Genomic DNA, 24,633 nt, shown 5'->3' with positions numbered 1-24,633 from the left:
CAAACCACAGGTTTAGGAGATGCAAATACCTCTACAGGTGTTAATAACAGGGAGAATTATTAGGCCTACCTTTGGTAGAAACCACTCCTGGAGGAAGACCTACTGATCCCCTATCGCGTTCCAACATTTACGCCGATAGGACTTCCATTATACTCTCCAATCATTTCATCTGGCTCAAATCTCTCACATTCATTATGCACCGATGTATCCACCAAAACCAAAAGTTATGGCCCCTACAAAACTCATACATACTGGGCGTGGGGGGTCTATGATGGCTTTCGGTAGCCCTCAACCTTACAATCAGTCCTCACACACACCTCTGTAAAACTCACAGCACTTGATCCAGACATCACGGTTTACAGAAAAGCCCACTCCAAAGTCAAAAAAACGGTCCTACTATCGGCGGCATGCCAAAATCCAACAATCCAATTCAATACCAAAAAACCAATCAGATACGTTAAAAGCGAGAGTCAAAATCCAAAAAATCCTGAGCTGGAGGTCTGTAAACAGTTGTTTTAACCGACCGGCGACAGAAAAAAATAATGAATAGAAAATGGGAAATGGTTGCCTGATATCCGCCTCCCAGCGGCCCGGGGAATGGGGTACTACCCACCTGGCCGCCCACTGCGGTGCTGCCGCGAGTTTTTGAAATTTTCTGTCGGACTTCAGAAAATACAGCTCTATATATATCTGTCAGGTAAGTGGCATGAAAAACAAATAAACGGAAGTTAGAGACATTCCACCCTTCCAGCACTCAAACTCCTCACATTCATAGACAAGTGTTATCCATCGAGCATTCATTACGTCCTGCATATTTTACATAAAGTGTGGAGGATCAAACCGAAGCTTTCAGCATTCTCACCTTGCACCCCTTCAATTCCACCACACATTCTCACCACACTTCCAGAATCAGGGCAATCATGATGGAAAAATTCCCAAGCCAAAATCCAAATAAACGATCCACAAAAGCGTTTTTGATTAGCCAGTTAACCAACGATCCAAATACTGGTCACCAAAGGGTTCCAAAACGATGATCAATTGTATCCAAAAACGAAAATCCAGCCGGATGATGACCAACAACGATGTTGCCGGAGTATTGGCCGAACAGAAAAAAATCTGATGGAAAAACGGGAATGGTTCCTTATTCCTTCAGCCACCCAGCGGCAGCGCGGTGGATCACCTGACCTTACCTATGTAGCGGTATGTGCGCGAAATTCGAAAATTCTGTCGGCGCGACGGAGTCAATAGCTATGGTAATATATCTGGGGACAGGTAAGTTGAATGTCTTAAAAACTAAGTTTCACTAGCATTTCAGTGTTGTAAATAAAATTTACCTGTCCAGTGTCCACTGGTTTATTCATTATTTGACTGAATACCTGAATAATGAATGCCAAAAACCACGGCATTTTGTCTTCCTGTAGCTATGGCAGAGGCAGTGGCTGGCCCTTTCTGGCATTAAATTTTGACAGAGACCTTCGATTGTCCTACCAATTGTTTGCAGTGCAATGTGGGAGTTTACAGTGAATTTTATCCATATTGTTTGTCTAGTGGTGGTAAAGATGTTGTGATTGAAATATTGCTCAAAGACCATAATTTAATTCTAAAGCAAAAAATAAAAAAACTGCGGGTATTGTGGGAGCTATTTGTTCGGCGATCGACTACAACAGGAACGCCTTTAGGTGTGATCGCATTGTAGATGAACGAAAGGACGTCGGGGCGTAAGCGAGGTTTAATTTTAGTGTTTTCCTTGTCCTAAAGGAACGTGGTTTTGAAAAAATCCCATCTCTGTTTTGAAAGTTAATCTAAAGTTTGTCCCCGGCCACGCCGACACCCAAATCCATCCGCCACGGTAAGATATCGCAGGCCACAACATTACCTCCTTGCCAGAACATGGCGTGCTTTGCCAAGAATCTTTAAAACATGACGGATAAGGCGCGAAGCGCCGTTTCCCCACGGCCTTACTTACCAGCAAACACATTAAATCGATCATCGCGGGATATGTAGTCGCTCCCGTACCTTTGTTTCGTAGTTGTTTTCGTATCCGCCGCCATATTGGTTTTTGGTGTTCGTTCAACCAATTTCGGTTCGGCGGCGGATCGAGTGGGGTCCCGCGAATCCTGCAGGGGTTGCCTCCCAATTATTATTCTACTGCAAAGCACTCCTTTTTGGTATTTCCCACCAAAAACCCCCAAAACCCCCGATTCCCAACTGGGGGCCCCCCAAGCTTGTTGGGTGGAAAAGGGGGGTTTAAAAATAACATTTCCCCATCAAAGAAAAACAAGATAAGATTCACAGAAAAAACACCATTACGGTAGGTCACCCTAAATGGAAGGATTGTTAATTGTCTTTTAGAAACTGGTGATGCCGCGTGCTTCTGAAGAATTACCAAATTGGGTGTGAGGACCTGGTACCCTCGTTAAGGAGGTTGAGCTAAGTGAGGTTGGCTTGGTTAATTTTGAAACAAAAATATGAAACATTAGAAAACATTCCAGCCCACACATTTAGACCACTAGGGTAGAACTATCCCACAGCAAGGCCAAGCAGGCCACCTACAAATCAACGCTATGACCACCCTCCGAAAAAAAAAAAGTACCCATTATAAACGCGTACCCTGTCCACCGGAGGATGGTGGATCAGTCGCGACTTTCTTGTTGGTGAAAAACGGAAGCTAAAGGAGTTACCTCCTTCCTTGTTTCGAAGGAAGTATTTTCTCCAAAAGTTTAGAAATTAAGGCCAAATTTTAAGATTTAAAAGAGGGTACTGAAAATGGCGCCCACGGTGCAGTGGAAATCTTCCCAAAACCCCAAAAAGCTTTAGAAAATTTTTACTTACAAAACTAAAAATGTTTCGAAAGATTGACGCCCATCCTCGATGTTTAGGTTGGTCGCTTGTGTCCGAAAACAAACTTTCCATTCCTGGTGATCTATCCGCCCACCACCACTTGCTACCCCACAGACGCTGGAGCACTTTTTATTCAACAACCAATCGAAACACGATTTTCTCAACCAAACAAACAAGCCAGGAGGTCAAAAGCTGTTTTGGTTAGATGACGACGAGAAGCAGTTTGCTTTCTATCTTAAATTTTAAATAAGTAGTAAAAACATCAATATTTTCTTACCATAGTTTATGATGATAATTTGAAAATAATTATTCGTATTGGAAAAAGTAACTCGACTCTGACTCAAAATTTAAGTAAGTCATTTTCTGAAACTTAGAACGTTCTTTTGTAAGTTCTGTATTATGACGTCACAAACATCTTGACTTTCGTACCATATTGTAAAAATAATCGGCTTATACTTCCAACTTGCTCAATTGCAGAACAGTTTTGTAACCAGTTTAATTTCAATGCAGATTGTTATTCAGCTATACTGTAATTGGTTTATAAATCGTAATGCGCCATATAATATCTTTATTATTTACTTTTTGGCTATAATGAAGATGTTTTATGCTGGGGATTATCGCCGTAGTGTGACGCAATCAGTTTTCGGTCCATGGGCCTCTGTATGTTTTCGCACCATCAAGAAATTATGGGGCGGCCGAATTGCAAGACCCAGAAAGTTCGTTAAAACAGAGGAAAGTTAGCATTGAAGGGGCATGATGGTTTTGACTGAGAAAAAATACAAATTTAGTTCAATAGTAGCTTAGCTTGTAAAAAATACTTGGTTATAAAAACTTGAATTGAAACAACTAAGCAGCATGTCTACTATGGGTTTCAGAGGACCAGTGCCAAGCACGTTTTTGGGCAATAACCTATTGTCTGTAACGAACCACTCGGTAAAACAGAAACGAGATTTGCTATAGTGCAATTACACCCAGTGCCGTAATTTTAATAAGGGTATCGTTGAATCACTAATCGTAAAGAATAACGAAACACTTGTCCTTGTACCAAGAGACAAAACCTCCATTATGAAGAAATGGATACGATCACGCGTTATAAAGCTCCACTACCCTCTCCCCAACCCCCACCACCCTCCCACCGCCATCCCTTTTTCTTCTTCGTTCCTCCTGCCGTTCCTTTCTCGATTCTCTCTCTCTCTCTCTCTCATCTCTCTCTCTCCTCTCTCTCTGTTGCCATTCGGTTGTTGTGACCCTCCAAACTGGGTATAAGACTACACACAAAACATAAAAAAAAAAAAAAGTTCTAAAAAAAAAATGTTGAAATTGGTGGAAATTAGGGGGGGGGGGCTTCTGTATTGGAAGTAATTATATACATAAAAGTATTAAAGCAATTTTATCATTATTGCATTACCTATTGGACAACAACTAGTAAATTCATGGAAAAAAACAGTTTATAATAATGGAACGGGTGCATGTAGGTTGAAGACTCCAGTAATTTGGTGGCAATCGATGATTTTGCCATTCTTTGCATGCAAACATTAAAGCATGCAAACATTAAAGGTTACATTTATTTCTGGCATACGATTATTAAAGAAATTCAAAATACTAATAAAGACTGAAATCAATGAAAGTGCTAGCAAAAACAAAAAAGTCAAAAAAAAAAAAACGTAGTCGTTCCTCTATGCACTTTTCGTATTCGTTCCTCTATGGTTTTCGGCAGCCAGATGTACGAAAACGTTAGAAACATTTGATTTATCTACTTTAGAAATATCTGTAATTTTTCGGGGTAATTTGGTTCAAAAACAAAAAAGGGATATATACATGAATTAAATCAAAATTTATTAAATAACAAAGTAAATTTAAACTAAATAACGAGTAAAGTAAACAGTTTAGGGAATAAAAACTTTGCAGTTTCGTCGTCTGTCGTCGTCTGCTGTTCGTAATTGTGTTTGGCGCGCGCGCTTAGAAACAACAGGAACAGCAACGGTTTAAAGTGCAATGTGGAGTTGACCGAGACCAAAATGTGTATAATAACAATTAAATAAGCACTGTGGAGTTTCAGTTGTGATGGCAGTAAGGATAAAAAAAACCAACCCGCCGATTACAAGGTAAGAATGAATGCAGTTCAAAACCATAACCCCGGGAATAACAAGTTTTCATACTTTCACTAATATAGGCAACAAAATGTTGTTTTTATTGTGCTGATACAACTGCAATCTTGAGTAAAGATCAAATAAAATGTTACAATACAACGCTAAACATTTGTTCAAATGAGTGCTGGAAGGCTGGGGAAGGGAAAGAAATGGTGGCCGTTCACTGATGAGAAACCGCTCCATTGCAAAACGTAGCCGCCATATTGGATTTCAAAACTGCCTTGAAAACATATTTTACGAAGAGCTCACATGCTTATTTTAGTTCGTATGGGGCTTTCATATATCACAATATGTTGACGAAACTTCAGTCTTTTAAATGGTATGCTTAGAGTTGCAATTGTATTCATGTTTCACCAATTAAATATCGAGTGAATAAGACCCGTCCACCGTGATGAGGGTTGGCCTGTCGTGATATTCTACCCTAAGGCTAAACTTGAGATAAAGTAGCTAATATTTACTAAGTCCAAAATGTGTTTAGCCTATGTTTTACGGGAATAGCTATGTACCTAGCCTAGGAGGCTAGCCTATACCTACCTAGCCTATAGGATATCGTTTGGCTAGGTACCTCTTCTGCTTGTCTGGAGTGTGTCTTAAGGTTTAGCTAAGCTATACCTAGTAGTATTAGGCTAGGTAGGTAATTAGTAGGTATAATTATGATAAAAAAAGTTTAACATTATTATATCTAGTTTAACTTTCTAAAGCCTCTGGTTTACCTACTACCTATACCTATTAGGTAGCTGTGCCTACCTAGCTAGGTAGGTATGGTAAGTCGCTTGTGATTGTAGACGGGGCACTTTCAAAACTGCACTTGCCTCCCTGAAATTATAGCCTCATCTTTATATCCCATTAGCTAAGACTATGCAGCTACATACCTTGTGTATATACAACCATGTATAATACCGCCGCAAATATTGGAAGCAATGTATTTCTGACTGACATTGTTTCAATGCTTGTGCGAATGGACCGGAGGAATAGCAGGTAAAATGTTGTTTACCTAGCTGTTTGATTTCGTACACACAGGTGAGACGAAGGATTTAGTGTTTGATTTCGTAGACTGGGTTCAAGTTTTCTTATGTTTGGTCAGAATAACTTTAAATTCTTCAAATACATATCAGACTTATCATATATAAATGATTGTTACATAAATTAATTCTTTTAATAAATTAAACTTCCTTCCAACGCTTTATTGAAAGGTGTCAAATATGATATTTTGTCTACCAAACAGACTCGAACATTTAATCACGTGATACAAGCCAGACCACGCCTTTTGTCATGTTTTGAATAAGAGTGCTCAGACACTGACACTACGGAATCGACAACAAAATAGCCTCTTGCAAATTTAATAAAACATTTCGCTATTATCCTTTATACTCCTGCATTGAAGAATGGATGTATAATATTTAGGGCTAAAGCCCAGGTATTGGGGCCAGGCCATTCAGCGCCGTCATGAAGGTTAAATAAATTGAATCATGGTAAATGAATTATCGAAAGAAATTATTAATAAAATTAGATGTGACTGATAAATGAAATAAAAATATGAAGTTTAATGAGTGGCGTATGATATATAAATACTTAACTATATGTTATCAAAAATTTGTATACACTAAAAAGGAGATGAGAGCAGAAGTATCTGCTTCATCTCCCAAGATGTTCGAGAGGGATTTACCCTTGAAATATCTTTCCCTTTGGTTAAAATACCTGGGACAAACCATCAGAATGTGGTCCACTGTTTGTATCTCGTCGTCACAGTGAGCACACACTGGTGGGCTGCTTCCTTCTAAAATAAACTGATGGGTTAAATAAGTGTGCCCAATCCTTAATCTCGTAAAAATTACCTCTGCTCTTCTGTCAAGCTGGAATCACGAAGGCCACGGCAGTATATTTTTTCCTAATATTTCTATACGTACTAGTATTGGCAAGAAGAGGAGAAGTCCCCCTTTCTTGCCATTTACTTAATACATATGACCTAATAGGGCCTTTTAGGTCTGTGTGAGGCACTTTTCTGAAAGTTGTTTCTGTTAAAACGCTAGCAGCTTTTATGAAAAAGCGACTCCTGAACTTTATGAATTAACGGATGAAAGCTATTAAATTTTCTAAGAGCTTCTAAAGTGCTTTTCGAATCAGAGTATATGACAAAATTAGTGTCACTACTTTGAAGAACTAAATCTAGGGCAGCGACTACGGCTGGTAATTCGGCTGTAAATACTGATGCAAAGTCAGGTAATTTAGCTGTATATGCTGTATCACCAAGGATAACAGCACACCCAACACCACTATATATCTAACTTTGATCCATCTGTGTGAATCTTCACATAATCTCTTCACATAATCTCTTCTTCAGTACAGTCCTTTTTCTTAAATGATTTCTTGCATACTAATGCTTCAGGAATAAGCCATGGAGGATTTACAGGATATTTTACTTCCAGGACTTTCTGGGATTTGAGATGGTTATCCCTAATATCCTCTGTTACATACTTAATTAGGTTCATCACTGAATATTCAAGAATAAGACACGGATGGGTTCTGTAAGCTTGTAACACAATATTAAGAAAGGATAAATGAAAATTTAGTAACGAAATAATTATATTAACACAAAAGGTAAGTAAAAATAAACATTCCTCCCTTAGCAGAACAATGCTATAAATCACACCCATAAATAAAGAAAATAAACCTCATTCAAAATATTGAAAAAAATACAGAAAATACTCAAAAATAAATAGGCAGCTCCTTCGACCCTCCTCCCAGCAAGAGACCAGAGTGAGACTCAAAGCCAGGGAAAAGGTCCGAAGGAGACAAACAATGCAGAATATAACAAGTGATTCCGTATTCATATGGTAGTTATACAGTTAACTAAACAAGACAATAATTAAATGGTTCAGCAATATGTACAAATTTAACAATATGCGTCACACCTCCCCCCAAAAGGCCGAGCCCAACGGAGTGGCTCGGACGAGTGAGGAGTTCAAGGTACTTTGGCTCCGGCTCTTGACAGAGCATCCGCGATAACATTGTCACTTCCTTTAAGGTGGAGAATTTTCAAGGGGAACTTCTGTAGATACAGAACCCAACGGAGTAATCTCTGGTTGTGTGACTTCATCTTCTCCAGGAAAGTCAACGGATTGTGATCAGTGTAGGTTACTATCTCAGAAGCTCCCTGGAGATAGCACTCAAACTTCTGCAGTGCGAGCACTAAACTCAGTGCCTCCTTTTCAATAGTGCTATAAGACATTTGATGGGACAGGAACTTGGTAGACGTGTAGCACACTGGATGCAGAAAACCATCTCCCGCTGATTTTTGCAGCAACACTCCACCAGCCCCTGTATCACACGCAACTACTTGGATACAAAAAGGTTTATTAAAATCAGGTGTACATAGGACAGGGTTGCTACAGAGTAATAATTTGAGTTGATTAAATGCTTCTTGACATTCTTGAGTCCATATGAACTTGACCTTAGAGCTAGTTAGGCTAAGTAAGGGTGATGCTACAGATGCAAAGTTCTTGCAAAACTTCCTAGAGAATGATGTCATACCCAAAAAACGCCGTAGTGATTTTTGAGAAGTGGGGGCAGGATACTCAAGTACAGCATCAATGTTAGCAGTCTTAGGACGAACATGCCCACTACCTACAATATGGCCTAGGTAGGAAATAGTAGCATGGCAAAATTCAGTCTTCTTTAGGTTAATTGTTAAATTAGCTTCCTCAAGTCTTTGGAATAACAATTCTAGTCTACGGATATGTTCCTCAAAAGTTTCACTGATTACGAGGATGTCATCCAAATAACAAAAGACACCATCAAGATCTCTAATGGTATCATTAATAAGCCTCTGAAACGTGGACGGAGCATTGGTAAGACCAAAAGCCATTACTTCATATTGAAAAAGGCCAAATGGAGTTACGAAGGCTGAAAGGACTTTAGCTCTTTCTGTTAGGCCTACCTGATAATACCCTTTTAAAAGGTCCACTTTAGTCATGTACCTGGCTTGTCCAACGGAATCTATGATGTCATCTATTCTTGGTAATGGATATGAATCTTTAATAGTTACCATATTCAGCTTGCGGTAATCCGTGCAAAACCTTAAGTTACCATCCTCCTTTGGTACTAGAAGACAAGGTGAAGCCCATGGAGATTTACTTGGAACTGCTAGGCCATGTTTGAGTAAATATTCCACTTCCCTCTTCATCTGTGCTTTTCGATCAGGACTCAGACGATATGGAGGTTGACGAATGGGCATCGTACCTGGGACAAGTTCAATATCATGCAGAAGTACAGTACTTTTCCTGGGAAAGTCACAAAAAGAAACATTATTAATAAGAGTCTGTAGCCTTTGAGAATGTTCACTAGGTAAATGGGACAACTTCACTTCCAGGTTTTGTAAAACTTCTGAATTGGATTCTGGGCTCCAAGAAGGTATGAGGTCATCAATTGAGTTCGCAGTTGCAGAGGTTATTCTCTGATGCAGAATCTATATTAATCATATTAACAACCAAGTCTCTAGAAACAAGTCCAGGTTCCCTACAGTGATATTTTTTAAAAAGATTTAGATGAACTATTTGAGTGGATTTTCTACGGTCAGGAGTTCTCAATTACATATGTATTATTGTTGACATTTTTTTCAGTACCTTATATGGTCCAAAGAACTTTGACTTTAGGGGAGAACTATGAACAGGAAAATAAGCCAAAACCAAATCGCCTGGGAGTAATTTTCTAATTTTAGTAGATCTATCAAAATTAGTTTTTGATTTTAAAATTTCAAACTGTCGAGCTTCGAGAATTTTCTTTTAGCTAATTTCCTAACATCACAAAGAATTTTTCTGGAGATTTGCATATATTGTTAACAAGACTGAATTGACTGGAAGAGGGTGCACTCAACCACTCATCTTTAATTACACTAAGAGGTCCTCTAACCGACCTTCCAAATAACATTTCAAAAGGGGAAAATCCGAGAGACTCTTGTGGGGCTTCTCTTATGGCAAATAATAGAAAATCCACCCCTTCATCCCATTGTGCATTATTCTCGAGACAGTATTTTTTTAACATACTTTTAAAAGTCTGATGCCAGCGTTCTAAGACACTTGGGACTCTGGGTGGTAGGCTGCAGGATAATATTTGTTTAATTTCCAGTTCCTTCAGAAACTTTACTGAATAAGTCACTTGTAAAGTTAGAACCACGGTCACACCTGTAACTCTCTGGGGATTCCATAGGTGGTGAAAACTTTAAGCAAAGCATTAGCTATAGTTTTAGCCAAAATATTACGCAAGGGAATTGCTATGGGATAACGTGTAGTAGGACACATAATGGTGAGCAAATATTGGTGACCCTTTTTTGTTTTTTGTTTTTGGCAGAGGTCCTTACACAATCTATAATTACCCTATGAAAAGGATCATCAGGAACTACAATAGGTTGAAGAGGATATTTGGGTATACTTTGGTTAGGCTTTCCTGAAATCTGACAAATGTGGCAAGTACGGATAAAGTCTGCTATATCCTTTTTCATGTTAGGCCAATAGAAATGGTTAAGAATCTTGTGATAAGTCTTGTGAATCCCTAAGTGTCCACCATTCCCATCATGAGCAACCTCCAAAACAAGTTTTCTTACAGAGGAGGGTAAAACGATCTGGTGCTTTTCACCCCAAGTGTCAAGCTTAGATAACTTAGCAGGGCGATAAAATCTCATGAGCACACCAGATTCATGATAAAAACTAGGTGATTTATCAATTTCACTTTTAGAGACTGCCTGACTGTGAAAATTACTTAGGGTATCATCCTGTTTTTGAGCTTTGATAAGCTCAGCTTTGCTCATAATATTTTCCACTACATTTTCTACTACTTCAGAGCACTCTAGGTCTTTTGATTTCTGTGATCGAGTAATTACACAAACTACATCATTACTAAAATCATTTCCCTCACTAGGATGATCAGTTACCACCAAATTTGGAACAACTAAATTGCCTGCCAGATCATTGCCCAACAAGAAGGATACTCCTTCCACAGGAAAATCGTTATCTCACCTACCGACACTACCTTTTTTTCAAAGGACAATCAATAAAAATGTCTGCAAGGGGGGAACGAGAAGTCGAGTTAAATCCCTCAAGAGTACAGTGTCACCATTGATATCTGGGATTGCTTTCCTTAAAATCAAACTTTGTGATGCCCCTGTGTCACGTAACATCTTTATCTTATGCTCAGCACCATCGGATGTTAAAGATCCAATACCATCTATTTTGAAACCTTCAAACAAATCCACAGCTTCATGTGTTACCACATGCAAAGACTGTTTATCCCTATGCAGTGGATTACTTTTAAAACTCCTATCTTTAACATAACTATTTAACTCCGAAACCTTACAATTTGGTGCTTTACAGTTTTTAATAGAATGACCTGGTTTCTTACAATATTTGCAAAGCAGGGACTCCCTAGATTCCTCAGTACTAACACCCAGAGTATTGCCTGGACCCTGTTTTACAATATGATCTAATCTCTTGCTAGTTTTATGTACAAGGGAGTAGGTGTCTGCTAAAGAAGCTGCCTTTAACAAGTCATTTTCTTGTCTGTCACAAAGGTACAACATTATATGTGAAGGAAGCTTTCTAACAAATTCCTCAAACACTATTAGATTTTCTAACTGTTCAAAGGTAGTTATAGCTGAAGCTTTTAACCACTTCCTAAAATCTCTTAATTTTTCTGAAGCAAACTCTAGGTATGTCTGAGTACTAGTCTTAACTTTATTGCGAAAAACTTGCCGATAACCCTCCACAGAAATTGAAAAAGCATCTATGACAGCCTTTTTTATAACTTCATAATCATTTGTCTCTTTGATATGTCGGCAAACTTGAGCCGCTTTACCGGAAAGTTTAGGCCTAAGTAGCCAAATCCATTGTTCTTTCGGCCAATTCAAATGAGAAGCAGTTTCTTCAAAAGCCTTAAAATAGTCCTCAGGGTCATAATCAGTGAAGTCTGGTACTAATTTCATATTCTTGGATAAGTCAAACTTCTTTTGAGATTCTAGCAAATCAATTTCTTGCCGTTTATCGAGCCGGGAAAGTTCAGATTTTTCACTTTCTGCTTTCAGTTGCAATTCAACAGTCTCCCTTTCTACTTTTACAGCTAATTCAACCTGAAATGCAAGTCTCTCTTTCTGCTTCTAATCTAATCTTCTTTCTCTCTTTCTGCTTCTAATCTTATCCTTTCTTTTTCAATTTCAAACTCTAGTTTTATTCTCTCTAAGTTTTTCTCTTCCTTCTCGCGCTCTACCGCAATTCGCTCAAACTCGAGTCTTTGTTCGTTAGTCAAAGTATCCTTGTCTTCAAATATCCAGAGTCTAGCTTCAGCTCCTACCTCTTTAGCCGTTAAGTAATGTTCAAGAATTAAATTTCGAATTTCAGACTTTTTCATGTTGCTTCTAACTGGTAGTTGCAAACGTAAACCTAACTCCAAAAGATCCTTCTTCTTTGCATATTGAATTGTGGAGAGTTCAGCAGAAGGATTACCAGCAAATTTATCCACATCAAAACTAGCCATTGTGAAACAATGAAAACTTCCTTACGTAAACTATCTGAATTCCTGTTTCACAAATGAATGCAAGGTAACTCACAATTACGTCTATAAGCAATTTGTTCACTTCATATAAGTTCACAGTATTTCAAATGAATGAAAAAAAATAATAACAATACGGTTTTAAAAGGCTAAGTGTACGGGGAAATTTCCCGATTCTAGTCAAATAGAGTGGAGAAGGAATAACCTTGCCTGGTCCAAGCAATAGTTATTACTCTAAGCGACTAAAATTGACAGCTTAAGCATTTCGTGCGTCAGGCAAAGAGAAAAAGGTTTATACTGTACCCCACATGCAATACAATAAAAACGGGCTTTGAATCAATAGGAGTAACTACACGAATTCTCAGCTGTGATAATTGAAGTTTATAACAGATTAAAGAGCTAACGAGTTTTGCTCTCGGGGCGAGTCTCGGTGGGGAGAGGAGAAACAAGCGAACAATACTAGGAATAAACGAGTCAACAGGCACTGCACTATAACATAAACCGACACTATATTTCAAAAGCGGGCGCGCAACACTTAATAAAATACAATATCGAAAATAACAGGTATTCAGATGGCTCACAACGTACAGTATTCTGAATGAGAACACACAACACTGACAAATTGCTCATACAAAGGAAGAATGTATCCCGGACAGGCCCCCAAATTGTTACATACTTAATTAGGTTCATCACTGAATATTTAAGAATAAGACACGGATGGGTTCTGTAAGCTTGTAACACAATATTAAGAAAGGATAAATGAAAATTTAGTAACGAAATAATTATTATATTAACACAAAAGGTAAGTAAAAATAAACATTCCTCCCTTAGCAGAACAATGCAATAAATCACACCCATAAATAAAGAAAATAAACCTCATTCAAAATATTGAAAAAAATACAGAAAATACTCAAAAATAAATAGGCAGCTCCTTCGACCCTCCTCCCAGCAAGAGACCAGAATGAGACTCACTTAAAGCCAGGGAAAAGGTCCGAAGGAGACAAACAATGCAGAATATAACAGGTGATTCCGTATTCATATGGTAGTTATACAGTTAACTAAACACGACAATAATTAAATGGTTCAGCAATATGTACAAATTTAACAATATGCGTCACACCTCGTTCGGTCGAATTTGGAATGGTTTAGAAGCTCTTGTACCAGAGAATCTATTCTGCGAGTCTGTTTCCTTGAGTACTTGAAAGAAGGGATTTTTGGGAGCACTTTTCATTCTAGCCAGTATCAAGGGGAAGATGATCTGTACCGACATATATGCTTTTAACAAGGGAAGTTCTTAAAGCCCCTGAGCATATATTCTCAACCCTATGTTCAGTACAGCATCCGACTCTCTTAGCTTGGATTTACAAGCTGAGGAATAGATCTGACAGCCATAGTCTAGCTTGGAGCGACACAGCGAGTCATATGGCCTCAAAAGGGATTTCTTATCAGCCCCCCAACTAAATCCAGAAACAACATTTAAAATGTTCAAAGATGTTTTAACATTAATCTTTAGGACATTTATGTGGCTGGCCCATGTTAATTTGTGGTCAATAATCATCCCCAGAAATTTTACTTCATTTTCATAAGGAATGATAGATCCTTCTAAACTAAGTGTGGGAACTTCTTCCACACGCCGGCATCTGGTAAATCTTACTGCAACTGTTTTGGAAGAGGAGAATATAAAACCATTCTCATCAGCCCAGTTAGTAATTGCATTAATAGACCTTTGCAGATGTTTACATACTGACAGTGAATCATATCCTGTGCAGTATATTGCAAGGTCATCGACAAAAAGTGAGCATTTAACAGAAGGCAAGATTTTTTCCACTATCTATTGCCACTGAAAAGAGTGTTACACTTAAAACGCTTCTTTAGGGAACTCCTTCCTCCTGCACAAAAGGTTGGGAGAAAGAGTTTCCCCACCTTTACCTTTAAATGTCTGTCCGTTAAAAAGGAATATACAAATCTGATCATTCTTTCACATATACCCATCTTGTGCAATTGTTCATGATGACAATTCTCCAGGCAGTGTCATAAGCTTTTTCGAGGTCAAAAAATACTCCGATGGTCTGACATTGTTTGGCGAACCCTTGCTGGATTTGGTTGGTCAGCCTCAGCAAGGGATCAAGGGTGGAGCGGTTTTCCCTGAAACCAAATTGAAATGATGATATTAATCCTTAAGTTTCTAAGTGCCAAACTAGTCTAGTATTTATCATTTTTTCCATCAGCTTACACACAGCTGGTAAGAGCTATTGGTCTATAGCTGGTGGCTAGGGAAGCATCTTTATTAGGCTTTTTAATTGGAACAACTATGGATATTTTCCAATTACTGGGTAAAATTCCAGTTTCCCATATTTTGTTTATAATCTTGAGTAAATGTTTTTTGGCATCGTCTGAGAGGTGTTTAAGCATTTCATATATGATTGTATCCTCACCTGGAGTTGTGGATTCACTAGAGGAGAGCGCCTCCCGTACTTCTCCCAAGGAAAACATGTGGTTGAATGGTTCAGATTTTCCTGAATCAAATTTCAGAACTATTTCAGAATTCCTAAGTTTTTGAAACTCTCGAGAATAATTGTTGGCGCTGGAAACTTCAGAAAAGTGTTTTCCTAGTTCATTGGCAACTTCAGTGGGCTCTGTGATCAGTGTCATTTATTTTTAATGGGGTAATGGTGATGCAACAAATTTCCTACTCAGTGTCCTTATTTTGCGCCACACCACTTTAAGTGGAGCCTTTGAGTTTATTCCATTTATATAGTAAAGGCCGCTTTCTCTTTTGGCTTTCTAAGTGCCATTGCTTGGCTAAAGCAAGTTTGTAGAGGAGAGCCATTAGTTTTATAACGTCTGTAGCACTTCCTAGTCACTTTCCTCAGAATACCACAGGTCTTATTCCATCAGGGAACTGCAGGTCTACAAGGTTTACCTTTTGTTTTGGGAATCGAGCCTTCAGCACTCTTCAGAGTAGATTCAATAAAGTAATCATAAGCATCTAGATGAGAATGAAATGGCCCAAACCCCCTATCTAGATTGACGCCCTTACTGAGGGAGTGATAGAAAACGACCAGGCAAAGATCCTCTGGGACTATAGTATCAGAACGGATAGGGTGATACGTGCAAATAGACCAGACGTGACGCTGATTGACAAAGTCAATAAGAAAGTATCACTCATTGATGTCGCAATACCATGGGACACCAGAGTTGAAGAGAAAGAGAGGGAAAAAATGGATAAGTATCAAGACCTGAAAATAGAAATAAGAAGGATATGGGATATGCCATTGGAAATCGTACCCATAATCATAGGAGCACTAGGCACAATCCCAAGATCCCTGAAAAGGAATCTAGAAAAACTAGAGGCTGAAGTAGCTCCAGGAATCATGCAGAAGAGTGTGATCCTAGAAACGGCGCACATAGTAAGAAAAGTGATGGACTCCTAAGGAGGCAGGATGCAACCCGGAACCCCACACTATACATACCACCCAGTCGAATTGGAGGACTGTGATAGAGCAAAAGAAAATAATAATAATAATAATAATAATAATAACTAATAATAATAATAATAATAATAATAATAATAATAATAATAATAATAATAATAATAAAAGCAAATCATGGTGATGAGATCTGACTTGAGTAAACTGAAAGAGATGGCAGAAAAAAGGCTAAGAAGCAAGAAAACAAGGGAGGAACTCAACGAGAAATACAAAGTACAGGAGAGGGGACTAAACAACACAATAGAAGATGTAAAACAGAGGCTTAAGGCCAAAGCACATAAGATCCAACGGTACATGAACAGGAATAAGGGATACCAACAGAACAAACTATTCGGAACCAACCAGAAAAGACTATACAGTCCAACTAAGAGGGAAGACAACCACCAAGAAATTCCTGAAGCCGAACCAAGTAAGAGACTCTGGGAAAACATATGGAGCAATCCGGCATCACACAACAAACATGCAACATGGCTCCAGGAAGTCAAGGAAGAAGAAACAGGGAGAATAAAACAAAGATTCACAGACATCACGACAGACACAGTCAGACACCAACTAAAGAAAATGCCCAACTGGAAAGCCCCAGGTCCCGATGAAGTCCATGGATACTGGCTCAACAAACTTCAAGGACCCTACACCCACGAATAGCAGAACAACTCCAGCATTGTATCTCAAATCACCAAGCACCCAAATGGATGACCACAGGAAGAACATCCTTAGTACAAAAAAGACAAGAGTAAGGGAAATATAGCCAGTAACTACAGGCCTATCACCTGCCTACCAATAATGTGGAAGTTACTAACAGGTATCATCAGTGAAAGGCTATACAACTACCTAGAGGAGACAAACACCATCCCCCACCAACAGAAAGGCTGCAGAAGGAAGTGTAGGGGCACAAAAGACCAGCTCCTCATAGACAAAATGGTAATGAAGAACAGTAGGAGAAGGAAACCCAACCTAAGCATGGCATGGATAGACTATAAGAAAGCCTTCGACATGATACCACACACATGGCTAATAGAATGCCTGAAAATATATGGGGCAGAGGAAAATACCATCAGCTTCCTCAAAAATACAATGCGCAACGGAATACAATACTTACAAGCTCTGGAATAAGACTAGCAGAGGTTAATATCAGGAGAGGGATCTTCCAGGGCGACTCACTGTCCCCACTACTCTTCGTAGTAGCCATGATTCCCATGACAAAAGTACTGCAGAAGATGGATGCCGGGTACCAACTCAAGCAAAGAGGCAACAGAATTAACCATCTGATGTTCATGGACGACATCAAGCTGTATGGTAAGAGCATCAAGGAAATAGATACCCTAATCCAGACTGTAAGGATTGTATCTGGGGACATCAGGATGGAGTTTGGAATAGAAAGATGTGCCTTAGTCAACATACAAAAGGGCAAAGTAACGAGAACTGAAGGGATAAAGCTACCAGATGGGAACAACATCAAACATATAGATGAGACGGTATACAAATACCTGGGAATAATGGAAGGAGGGGATATAAAACACCAAAAGATGAAGGACACGATCAGGAAAGAATATATGCACAGAATCAAGGCGATACTCAAGTCAAAACTCAACACCAGAAATATGATAAAAGCCATAAACACATGGGCAGTGCCAGAAATCAGATACAGCACAGGAATAATGGAATGGACGAAGGCAGAACTTCGCAGCATAGACCAGAAAACTAGGAAAACATATGACAATACACAAAGCACTACACCCAAGAGCAAATACGGACAGACTATTCATAACACGAAAGGAAGGAGGGAGAGGACTACTAAGTATTGATGACTGCGTCAACATCGAGAACAGGGCACTAGGGCAATATATGAAGATCAGTGAAGATGAGTGGCTCAAGAGTGCATGGGAAGAAGGACTGATAAAAGTAGACGAAGACCCAGAAATATACAGAGACAGGAGAAAGACAAGCAGAACAGAGGAGTGGCATAACAAACCAATCCACAGACAATACATGAGACAGACTAAAGAACTAGCCAGCGATGACACATGGCAATTGCTACTGAGGGGAGAGCTCAAGAAGGAAACTGAAGGAATGATAACAGCGGCACAAGATCAGGCCCTAAGAACCAGATATGTCCAAAGAACGATAAATGGAAATAACATCTCTCCCATATGTAGGAAGTGCAATACGAAAAATGAAACCATAAACCACATAGCAAGCGAATGTCCGGCACTTGCCCAGAACCAGTACAAAAAGAAGCATGATTCAGTAGCAAAAGCCCTCCACTGGAGCCTGTGCAAGAAACACCAGCTATCTTGCAGTAATAAGCGGTACGAACACCAACCTGAAGGAGTGATAGAAAACGATCAGGCAAAGATCCTCTGGGACTATGGTATCAGAACAGATAGGGTGATACGTGCAAATAGACCAGACGTGACGTTGATTGACAAAATCAAGAAGAAGTATCACTCATTGATGTCGCAATACCATGGGACACCAGAGTTGAAGAGAAAGAAAGGGAAAAAATGGATAAGTATCAAGACCTGAAAATAGAAATAAGAAGGATATGGGATATGCCAGTGGAAATTGTATCCATAATCATAGGAACACAGGCACGATCCCAAGATCCCTGAATAGGAATCTGGAAAAATTAGAGGACTCATGCAGAAGAGTGTGATCCTAGAAACAGCGCACATAGTAAGAAAAGTCGAATTAGAGGACTGTGATAGATGCAAAAAAAAAAAAAACAAAAAAAAAAAAAAAAAAATAAATTAAAAATAATAATGAAAAAAATAAGAAGAATAACAATCAAAAACAAAATGATAAAAACAAAAATGAAAATAATAAAATAATGATAAAAAAATAAAAATAGAAATAAAAATAACAAAATAAAAAAAAAACAATAAGATAATAATCATAAAAAATATAAATCAAAAAGGATAAAATAATACTAAAAATAATAATAAAAATTAAAAATTATTAATAATAAACATAAAAAATAAAAAAAATAAAAATAAAAATAATTTAAATAAGAAATAAATAAATAATCTAGAAACAAACACAATAAAAATAAATATGGACATTAAAAAATAAAAAATGAAATAAAAATAATGAAAAATGAAAATAATCAAATGATGATAAAACAATAATAACAAAAGTAAAAATAAAGATAAAAACAATAATAAAAGAATAATATTAAAAATGTGAACAAAGATAATGAAAAGAGAAATAAAAAAAAATAAAAATAAAAAATGAAGTAAAAAATGTAAAAAATAAATACAAACCAAATAAGTAAATAAAAAATATACGGATAAGATAATAATAATAAGAAAAATGAAATTAAAAACAATAAAATAAAATTTAAAATAAAAAATAATAATAATGAAAAACTGAAAATAAAATAGTACAATAATATAGTAAAAAATAAAAACTAAAAATAGTAAAAATTGGAAATGAAAATAAAAGATGAAAATGAAAATAATAAAATAAAGATAATAAAAATAAGAATTTAAATAGACATAAAAATAATGAAATTAAAAATAAAATAATAAACTAATAATAAAGAAAATAAAAATAATAAAAAAATGATAATTAACATATTAAGCTAATAAAAATGATAAAAAAAATTTCAAAATAAGAATGATATAATAAAAAAAACTAATAATATTGTAAATAAAAATAAAAATATAATAAATAAAAGTGAAAATCAAAATAAAAGTAATATAAATAAAAGTAAAAATGATAAAACTAAAATTGATGAAATAATGAAAATAAAAATGAAAATTTATAATCAAACAAAAATAATAAAAAGAAAACTATAAAATAACAAAAATTGAAATAAAAACAATCAAATAATAATAATAAAAATAAACCTAATAAAATGAAAATAATATAGATGAAATATCTAATAACACGATGATGATAAAAATAAAGATATGTATAATAACAAAAAACTAAAACTAAAAATAATAATATTAATGAAATAATAATAAAAATAAAAAATAAAAATGAAAGCAATAATAATAAAATAGAAATAATAAACATAAAAACATAAAAAATATCGTACAAAAAAGGCCCCGTTCTCCACCCACAGAGGCCATATGTACACATGGAGTAGCGATGGGTTCTCGAATCGGAGTACTTTTCGCGAACTTCTACATGGGTGCTGTGGAATGCCGGGTATTCGCCACCATCGAGAAATCGTCTATGTATACGTCCAGTATATTGATGACACCTTCATCAGCGCCAGCACGATGGAAGAAATAGAGCACCTGCGACAAGCCTTCCATGACCACAGCAGACTCAACTTCACCATCGAGCATTGCCGTGACCGTCGACTCCCCTTCCTTGACGTCCTCGACGGGCAACAAGAGGAGCGCTTCGTAACGCAAGTGTATACGAAACCCACGAACCTGGGCATGTGCCTGAACAGCGAGAGCGAGTGTCCGGAGAGATACAAGCGCACTGCGATTAGCGCCTTCACCAGGAGAGCTCTCTCACACTGCTCTTCGTGGAAGGATACACACACTTAATTGGAGCGTGTTTCCCAAGTTTTAATTAACAACGGGTATTCCAACCGGGACATCACAAAATGCATCCGCAGGAGCATTGATAAGTGGTACCAGCAGGAGCCTCTCCCCGCTGCCCTTGAAGACGCCACTCCCTTTTACAAGGGAGTGCTTCACAAGAAATACAATGAGGACGAGCGAGCCCTCCGTAACATCATCGAAAGGAACGTCTCCTCCACGGGATTCCTATATACCTGCTACATCATGATCCCTATTGTCTCGTCGACTGGGACGTTGGTGAATAGGGACTCAACATCTTAGGACACCATGGAAATTTTATTTTTTTTATTTTTATTAGTTTTACTTCCATTTTTGATATTTTTAGGTTTATTATTCTATTTTTATTTTCATTACTATTATCATTATTAATACTATATCATGTTATTATTTTATTTTTATTATTCTTCCTTTTCATATTATTTTTATCTTTTACTTTATTTTCATTTTTCTTATTTTATTTTTATTTTCTTTATTTTTTATTTGTATTATTTTATTATTATTATTTTATTATTTCTGTTTTAATTTTTCTTATATTTTATCTTTATTCTTTTTTATTTTTGATTATATATTGTCATTTGCATTGTTATATATCATCTTATTTTTTGTTTCATTTGAATTATTTTATCTATATTGTTTTTATTTTTATTATTTTTGTTTTTATGTTTATTATTTTTTATTGTCAAAATCATTAATATAATTTATATATTTTTTTCTATTTTTTATTATTATTTTTTATTTTTAACATTTTATTTCTATTTTTATGATTTATAATTTGAAATTATCTATTATTTATTATTAATTTTTTATTTCCTTTATTATTATTTATTTCTATTATTATTATTTTATCTTTGTTAATTCTATCTTTATTATTCTTACTTTTATGTTATTATTTTCATGTTTATCTTATTATTGCTAGTTTTTTATTTTTTATTTTATTATTTTTATTTTTATTCTTAAAGTTTTTATTTTTTATTGTTTTTTATTTTAAATTTTATTTTATTATTATTATTATTATTATTTATTTATTTTTCTACTTTTTTATTTCATTTTTATTAACTTTCTTTTAATTTTTATTGCTTTTATTTTTGTTTTATTTTCATTTATTTTTAACTTTATTATTATTATTATTATTATTATTATTATTATTATTATTATTATTATTCATTATTATTATTAGTATTATTATTATTATTTTTTTTTTTTTTTTTTTTTTTTTTTTTGCTCTATCAGTCCTCCAATTCGACTGGGTGGTATTTATAGTGTGGGGTTCCGGTTGCATCCTGCCTCCTTAGGGATCCATCACTTTTCTTACTATGTGTGCCGTTTCTAGGATCACACTCTTCTGCATGAGTCCTGGAGCTACTTCAGCCTCTAGTTTTTCTAGATTCCTTTTCAGGGATCTTGGGATCGTGCCTCGTGTTCCTATGATTATGGGTACGATTTCCACCGGCATATCCATATCCTTCTTATTTCTATTTTCAGATCTTGATACTTATCCATTTTTTTCCCTCTCTTTCTCTTCAAACTCTCGGTGTCCCATGGTATTGCGACTTCAGATGAGTGATACTTTCTTCTTGACTTTGTCAATCAACGTCACGTCTGGTCTGTTTGAACGTATCACCCTATCCGTTCTGATACCATAGTCCCAGAGGATCTTTGCCTGATCGTTTCTATCACTCTTCAGGTTGGTGCTCGTACCACTTATTACTGCAAGGTAGCTGATGTTTCTTGCACAGGCTCCAGTGGAGGGCTTTTGCCACTGAATCATGCCTCTTTTTGTACTGGTTCTGTGCAAGTGCCGGGCATTCGCTTGCTATGTGGTTTATGGTTTCATTTTTCGTATTGCACTTCCTACATATGGGAGAGATGTTATTTCCGTCTATCGTTCTTTGGATATATCTGGTTCTTAGGGCCTGATCTTGTGCCGCTGTTATCATTCCTTCAGTTTCCTTCTTGAGCTCTCCCCTCTGTAGCCATTGCCAATGTGTCTTCGCTGGCTAGTTCTTTAGTCGTCTTATGTATTGTCCGTGCATTGGTTTGTTGTGCCAGTCCTGTTCTGTTTGTCATTCTCCTGTCTCTGTATATTTGTGGGTCTTCGTCTACTTTTTATTAGTCCTTCTTCCCATGCACTCTTTAGCCACTCGTCTTCACTGGTTTCAGATATTGCCCCAGTGCTCTGTTTTCGATGTTGACGCAGTCCTCTATACTTAGTAGTCCTCTCCCTCCTTCCTTTCGTGTTATGTTTAGTCTGTCCGTATTTGCTCTTGGGTGTAGTGCTTTGTGCATTGTCATATGTTTCCTAGTTTTCTGATCTATGCTGCGGAGTTCTGCCTTCGCCCATTCCACTATTCCTGCGCTGTTTCTGATTACTGGCACTGCCCATGTGGTTATGGCTTTTTTATCATATTTCCAGCGTGAGATTTGACTAGAGTATCGCCTTGAGTCTCTGCATATATTCTTTCCTGATCGTGGTCCTTCATCTTTTGGGTGTTTTATATCCACCCCTCCTTCCATTATTCCCAGGTATTTGTATCCGTGTATTATTATTATTATTATTATTATTATTATTATTATTATTATTATTATTATTTTCAGTTTATATATATTAATTTTATTTATACTATTATTACCTTGTTATTTTTATTTTTATTTTTATTTTGTATTACATTTATTGCCCGAATTTTAGGTTATTTTTTAAATAATTTTTGAAATAAAAATCAGTCATTAAAAATCGGCCAAAACTATTAAAAATATTGGATTCAAATTAAATCTTTTATAAACTGCTTCTAATTCCCAGTTCATTGTTCTATTTTTAGCCAATTTTCTAAATGAATTTTGAAGCAAAAATCATCCATCAAAAAGAGGAATGACTTTCAAATAAACATGTTGAAATAATAATTTAATTTTTTGATTGTCCACTTTTTTTGAGCGAATGAATGTAGCATAAAAAGTTTTATGAAATATTTCAGTTTTTGCACAATATTTTTGAGGTTTTTGTCTTTTTGTTGACCTACCTTTGTTTCAAAAATCATTATAAAAATGAAAAAAACAAAAAAAAATGAAACTGAAAAAACGCTTAAAATATATATCGAGTTAAATGAAATATTTGGCGCGTTTCATCCTCCTTTAGATGTGGGATTTTTCTAAAAAATCTTTTAAAAAACTATTTAGGTCAATAAATCAAATATTAAGAGCTCTGACAAAAAGTTTCAATTTTGGCACACAATTTTTGAGTTTCTTTCTGTCTTTTGATGCCAGATTTATGTTTCTAAATTCTTAATAAAAATCACGTAAAAAGGAGACAAAAAAAAAAAAAAAAACATTTATCATAGCTTTGCACTCGTTTCAATACTGACTTTTGTTTCCATAACAATTTCGAAAATTACCTAAATCCGAACAATGAATATAACATAAACAACAGGTTAAAAAATAAATAAGTGCGAACTAAACATTTTTGCGAGTTTTTCCTCCATTTGGATAGCTATTTATAAAAATCGCATAAAAAAGGAAAAAAAAAAGGAACTAAAACCATTACTTGAATTTAAATACAATATTTTTTTGGTTCTTTTTAATAAATGAGTTTAGCTTTTTTCTAAAATTTTTATGTTATATTCCTTTTCATATTTTTATTAAATTATTTTTAATAATCAGTTATCAAAATAAGGGCGAAAATTCTTAAAATACTGCATTTTTTCCGTTTTTTCTCCCAAAGTTTTAGGGGATTTTCATATTGATTTTTGAAACAAAATAAAGCCAAAATAAAAAAGGAAAATAAACTGAAAAATATTGTGTAAAAATTTTATATATATATTTTTAAAATTTTACGTTCTATTTCTAAGCGATTTTTAAAAATATTTTTGAAATAAAAACCATGCATTAAAATGAGCTCAAAGATATGGTATTCAACATAAAAATTTTAAACTGATTTTAATTTTAAATACATTGTCTTATTTTCGCCAATTTTTGGAATGATTTTTGAAACAAAAATCAACCATTAGAAATAGGAAAAACGCTCAAAAATACTGTACAAAAATTAAAATACTTTTAAAAATTATCTTTGAAATAAAA

At 35.9% G+C, this 24,633-nt stretch overlaps 1 protein-coding gene across 1 annotated transcript in view; it reads right to left on the bottom strand.

Moving 5' to 3' along the window:
- LOC135217057 (uncharacterized) overlaps positions 1-6,066 on the bottom strand; it is a 132,377-nt gene extending 126,311 nt beyond the window's left edge. Inside the window, exon 1 of the mRNA XM_064252687.1 lies at positions 5,864-6,066. Coding sequence (XP_064108757.1) covers positions 5,864-5,930 — 67 coding nt within the window. The 5' untranslated portion in view covers positions 5,931-6,066. The remainder of the gene's footprint in view (positions 1-5,863) is intronic.
- Between the last annotated feature and the right edge of the window lie 18,567 nt (positions 6,067-24,633).

This window comes from Macrobrachium nipponense, chromosome 7 (assembly GCF_015104395.2).
Source record: "Macrobrachium nipponense isolate FS-2020 chromosome 7, ASM1510439v2, whole genome shotgun sequence".
In the NCBI taxonomy this organism is placed as follows: Eukaryota; Metazoa; Arthropoda; class Malacostraca; order Decapoda; family Palaemonidae; genus Macrobrachium; species Macrobrachium nipponense.
Note: the sequence above shows the minus strand (reverse complement) of the source record. Positions and strands in the feature narration are given on the sequence as shown.